This window comes from Acanthisitta chloris, unplaced genomic scaffold, assembly GCF_000695815.1.
Source record: "Acanthisitta chloris isolate BGI_N310 unplaced genomic scaffold, ASM69581v1 scaffold9403, whole genome shotgun sequence".
Classification (NCBI taxonomy): domain Eukaryota; kingdom Metazoa; phylum Chordata; class Aves; order Passeriformes; family Acanthisittidae; genus Acanthisitta; species Acanthisitta chloris.
This window is the reverse complement of record NW_008665388.1, coordinates 1-5510: the sequence shown is the minus strand read 5'-3', so window position 1 is coordinate 5510 and position 5510 is coordinate 1. Positions and strand designations below refer to the sequence as shown.

The following is a 5510-nucleotide window of genomic DNA, read 5'->3' as shown; positions in this document are numbered from 1 at the left end:
ACATCGCAGGTGGGTCTCATATGGGGCTGGGCCTTTGTACTACAGCCTTGCATGGGGTTGTGCCTTGTACTACAGCCTTGTACAGGACAGCCACATCACACCACAGCCCTGCACGAGGGCAGCTCTGTCACACCACAGCCCTGCACACGGACAGTCATGCTACACCACAGCTACGAGGGTAGCCATGTCACACTATGGCCTTGCACCAAGACAGCTATGTCACGCCCATGTCCCACCCAGGCCCCCCCCTACCCCTCTGGGTCCCCACCAGGGCCTGGCTAAAAGCAGCCGCCGTGCCCCTGTGCTTAGCTTTCACCTCTGGCCCCTGGGCTGCTTGCTCCTCGTGGCTTCCCCAGCCGCCTCGGGATGGGCAGGGGTGTTATGACCATCCCCGAGGGGACAGGGGCATCCTGGGTTACTCTCTGACCCCACCATCTCTCCACAGCCATCCTGGGCATGTACACGCTGATGAGCAACAAGCAGTACTATGATGCGATCTGCAGTGGGACCATCTCCAACACAGAGGGGATCAACAGTGAGTGACACAGGAAGAGGGGACATGAACAAACCCCTCAGGACAAGGAAAATGGGTTCCACAGGACTGTTTGGGGGGGATTTGGTGACCACAACCCCTCTGGGAATCCCTGTGGTGACTTCACACAAAGGTGTCCTTGCGTATCCGCGTCTCCGTGTGTGGCCACATGCGTCCTCACGCACATGCATGTGCGTGTGTCTCAGGTGTGGTGAAGCCTGACATGTACAAGCCAGTGCCAGATGAGCCTCCGAATCCCACCAACGTGGAGGAGACACTGCGGCAGATTCAGGCCAACGATGGGGCTCTGGAAGAGGTCAACCTCAACAACATCAAGGTGAAGGACCTGGTGGCACAGTTCCCATGGTGCTGCATCCTGCCCTGGGGTGTCCCCCAGCGGCTAGTCCCGGTTCTGGGGTGTCCCCACGGGACTGGTCCCTGTCCCAGGGTGTTCCTGGATGCTGCCAGGGTGATGGGTCCCACCCCAGGGTGGGACACTGTGTTCCAAGGTGTCCCAGGTGCTCCTGTGAGGCTGGTCCCTATCTTGGTGTGTCCATGGGGTGTTTGTCCCCATTCTGAAGTGGCTCTAAGGCACTTCATGGCACTGCTCCTCATCCAGGAGCATCCACGACTCTTTGGCGACATTCCACATTCCCTCGGTACCACTTTCATCCCCTTGGGTGACACCCAGCATCTTCCTGGGGATGTCTTTGTATCCCCAGAGCCATCTACAGTCCCCTCAATGCTACTTACACCCCTTCAGTGACATCCTGCCTGCCTGGGGATGTTCCCACCCTCTTGGTGACAGCCATGTGCCCTGGTCACAGGACATTCCCATCACCACGCTGAAGGCCATCTGCGATGCCATGAAAACCAATACCCACGTCAAGAAGCTCAGCCTGGTTGCCACTCGTAGCAATGACCCCATAGCCAATGTGAGTCTCAGCCCTATATCCCCTGTGTCCCCAAACATCCCTAGACAGGATGGGGACAGTCCCCTGTCCTGTGCTCCATTCTGAGCATCAGCAAAACCAGGTGTTAGCGGCTTTTCCACCACCTCCCGCGGCATCGGTGGCCTGGGTCATGGCAGAGGGGCTGCCATACTGAGGTGCCACCCTGAGGTGACACTAAGGTGACAAACAGGCAGTGGCCGAGATGCTGATGGAGAACAAGACCCTGCAGAGCCTCAACATAGAATCCAACTTCATCACCAGCACGGGGATGATGAGCATCATCAAGGCCATGTACCACAACACCACCCTCAGTGAGCTTAAGGTGGACAACCAGGTAAGGACAGGCACCCTGGGGTGGCCCAGGAGGGGACAGGGGTGTCCCTAACGTGCCACTCTTGCAGTGCCAGCGGCTGGGTGACACAGTGGAGATGGAGATGGCCACCATGCTGGAGCAATGTCCCTCCGTGGTGCGTTTTGGGTACCATTTCACACAGCAGGGTCCCCGTGCCCGCGCCGCCAGCGCCATCACCCACAATAACGAGCTCCGTGAGTGTTACCCGGCGCAGGAACTGGGGGATCCTGGCTCTGACCACCCTCTCCCCCCCCGACCCCATTCCTCTGCCCCATGCCTTCCTCTGCCCCCAGGCCGCAAGCAGAAGAAGACCTAAGAGTACCACCACCCCAGCACGAGCGAGCCCGGGGAATGCTGGAAATAAAGATGGACAGATGCGGATTTGGGATTGCTTTGGGGCAGGATTTATTCCCTGGGGTTCTAGGGGTGGGCTGAGGCAGGGAATTGCTGGCAGCATGGCAGCAGGGATGCCTCCTGCTCCCCTTAATCCATAGGGACTACTCAGCAAGATTGAAGTGTTTATACCTCGAGGATTGGGTGGGTGGGATACAGGAGGGGTGGGGGGAGCAGGACAACCCCCCAGTGGGTATTTGGGTGCCCTATGGCATGGTGAAGGGCACCCACAGCTCAGTGACATGGAGCGAGGGACACAGGGAGGATTTTTAGGTCCCATCAGGCATGAGGTGGGTAAATCTCAGTGGCCATGGGTAACATATGCCCAGGAAGTGCCTCCCGGTGATCCTTCCAGGAATGGGATCCAGCCCTGGGGTACAGAGAGACCCTTGGGTGGGGTGCAGATGCTGTCCTGGGGATGGGGGTGCCAGCTTGGAATCCCATGGGTATGCCCCGACAGAGGAGCACGCAAATTCTGGCAGGAAAAGAAAGTGGGTAAACTGGGAGTCTTTGAGTGTTTTGCAGAGCACTGAGGCAGGTGCTGGAGCTGGGAAGGAGGGAGAGGACACAGTGCCACCACCCCAGAAGGCCGTGACCTGTAGGCAGCTGCCAGCATGCAAAAAACAGAGCGTGCCATGGGCCACAGACAGGGCAGGGATAGGCCATGGACAGGAGGGGACAAGAGGCAGCAGGGCAGAGATAGGAGGGGACAGGGCAGGGACAGGCCACAACCCACAGCGAGGTCATAGGAACACGCCAAAGCATCGCCAGGTGGACTGGGAAAATGCTGAGATCCTCAGAATTCCCCCTTGGCAGGACCTTTCCCAATGGCTCAGACACCTCTGCCCTCTCCAGCAGCCTCTATTCCTGGAGGTTTGGGGACAGCACTGGGACAGGCGGACTCAGGCTGGCAGCCGCACCGGCGGCTCATCCTCGTCAGAGTCGAACTCAGCGTTCTCATCCTTCACCCACTTCCCAGAGGGATCCTGGATCCAGCCGGAACTGGGGATGGATGGGCAGAGTGAGGGGAGGGCTCATTCCCAGGTCCTCCCGCCCAGGCGGCACTCACCTGCGCAGACGCAGGTAGTGCCGCAGGACCTGGAGCCGCTCCAGGCTAGGCCCCTCATGCTGGCTCGGCGCCATCAAGGAGGCTTTTCCTTTCCACACTGGAGCTATGTTCGGAGTATCTGGGAAGGGGAGCAAAGTGGCGGTGAGACCCTTGGGAATAGGAGAGCCCCATGAGAACCCAGGTGTCCTGACCCAAAGGTGGTGGCATAGCCACCTGGCTCTCACCCGCTTGCCCATGGAGGTGCTCTGGCAGCGGTGCCACAGGGCTGGTAGCCATGGCTTCTCCGACGCTCCAGAATGGCTTTGGCAGCATCCCAGTAGCGCTTGGCCCTGTCCGGCTGATGCCAGTCCTGGAGCTGCTCCCCTTCACCCTGCGATGGGAGAAGAGAAGGAGTCAGGGATGTCCCAAAACCACCTGATGGCAGTGAGGCCACAGTGCTGCCAGCCCCTTCCCAGGATTTTCAGAACTTTTCCCTTATCCTCCTCATCCCACCAGATCTCTCTCAGAATCCTAGAGCTTTCCTCCATCCTCTTCACCCTGACAGTCCCCTCCCGGAATTCCAGAGCTTTCTCTCATCCTCCTCACCCTGTCCTCCGGCAGCAGCTGCTGTAGGGAGCGGATTTCAGCAGCGCACTCCGGGCAATCCGCCGTGTCCGTGCCAGGAGTGGGGCCGGAGAGCCCTGGGAAGAGGTAACACAGCTCACAAGGGTCCCACAGGGGTCCCACAGGTGAGACAGGTGAGGCCACACTCACCTGCACACTTGGATCCTCCCCCTGCACCTCCTCCTCCTGCTGCCGCACGGGAGCCACAGCCTGGAGCGAGCGATTCTGGCTGTAGAATCGCTGCAGGCCTGGAAATAGGAAAGCAATGGAGGAAAGGAGGGAAGGGGAAAGGGGCAGAGGGAACACAGGGACACGGAAGGGGAAGACATGGACAGGGAAGGGGAGAGGGAACAGGACATGGGGATAGGGAAGGGGCACGTGTAGAGGGAAGGAGACACAGAGACAAGGAAAGGGCTGTGAGAACAGGGAAGGGGATGTGGGGAGAACGAAGGGGACATGGAAACAGAAAGGTGCTATGGGGACAGAAAAGAGGATGTGGGGACAAGGGAGGGGGACAGTCAAGGGGACAGTCCCCAGGCCTCCACTCACTGGCTGCATGCTTCTTGCCAGCCCTGTGCACTGCCAGGATGTCCAGAGTGTCGAAGATGGGGCGATGAGGACACACGGAGCAGGCAAACCTGTGCACAGTTGAGGGGGGACACTGTCAGAACTCCCCCAGCGCTGTTGGGGCCAGGACGGCTGTGCCAGGGATCCCTCACCTCCCGCTCCGCAGCAGCAGCGCCTCATCCTCAGGAATGCAGTTGGCCAACAGGTCGGCGACACGGCGTTTCTGGGGGGCACGGCAAGGCAGGCAAGGCCTCAATCCCCCTTGTCTCCAGTTTGCCCCAGACTGCATCCCCATCCCTGCCCCTACTTAGCCCAGGGACCTTGGTGCCCTGGGGCTCACCTCTAAGGGAGCTGAGGGGAGCTCAGCTAGGGAAATGGGGTGTTCCCATGGGTCCTTGGCAGGCTGAGGACCCTGCTCTGAGGACCTGGGAATTAGGGTGTCCCAGGACCCTCAGCTCCCTAGGGATGATAACAAGAAGTAGGCCACAAAGACACGAATCAAGTGCAGCAAGATAATAGTCCACAGCAGGACACTGCTCTATCTTACCAGACATATAGAACACTACAAGGGAAGACATAAATCAAGAATTAGAACGCTAATTCTAGGATTGCTTTAACTAATTAACCTAGAAGAGTGCTGAGCTCACCAAGATAGCAAAAACCAAGTATAATGCGCATGTGCTAAGGGATGAGGTGAGCTTGAATTAGAACGCTAATTCTAGGATTGCTTTAACTAATTAACCTAGAAGAGTGCTGAGCTCACCAAGATAGCAAAAACCAAGTATAATGCGCATGTGCTAAGGGATGAGGTGAGCTTGAACCGATGAAGACTACCAGCCTTCCTCCTGAAGACCCCCAGATGACCACCACAGACCGTTGCCAAAATGGGGGTGGTGAGGGAGGAGAATACGATAATGGTTTCTGAGAACTAATTGTAATAATAACCACCCGTTCCTGGAAATAATGAATACGTCTGAGCATTGAATGTATCTAAACTGTGAAGTTTTTCTCCCAGGTTGCACAAGTTTGGTGGAGCGATCC

The 5510-nt window shown here is 57.9% G+C and overlaps 2 protein-coding genes across 2 annotated transcripts in view; one reads left to right on the top strand and one right to left on the bottom strand.

The window, feature by feature from the left end:
* Nucleotides 1-2153, top strand: part of LOC103799410 (tropomodulin-4-like) — a gene marked incomplete at its 5' end in the record, with an annotated part of 2264 nt that extends 111 nt beyond the window's left edge. Inside the window, 7 exons of the mRNA XM_009071731.1 lie at nt 1-9; nt 446-535; nt 739-869; nt 1360-1467; nt 1676-1819; nt 1887-2031; nt 2131-2153. The exon at nt 1-9 is cut by the window's left edge and continues 111 nt beyond it. Of these exons, the coding sequence (XP_009069979.1) occupies nt 1-9; nt 446-535; nt 739-869; nt 1360-1467; nt 1676-1819; nt 1887-2031; nt 2131-2153 (650 nt within the window). The remainder of the gene's footprint in view (nt 10-445; nt 536-738; nt 870-1359; nt 1468-1675; nt 1820-1886; nt 2032-2130) is intronic.
* A 979-nt stretch (nt 2154-3132) lies between these two features.
* Nucleotides 3133-4692, bottom strand: LOC103799409 (sodium channel modifier 1-like; the record flags this gene model as incomplete). Its single annotated transcript, XM_009071730.1, has 7 exons — nt 3133-3232; nt 3300-3417; nt 3524-3669; nt 3885-3979; nt 4053-4150; nt 4452-4540; nt 4622-4692. Coding segments are annotated over 7 exons (717 nt in total), but the record flags the coding sequence as incomplete, so codon positions are not given.
* Nucleotides 4693-5510: the final 818 nt, after the last annotated feature.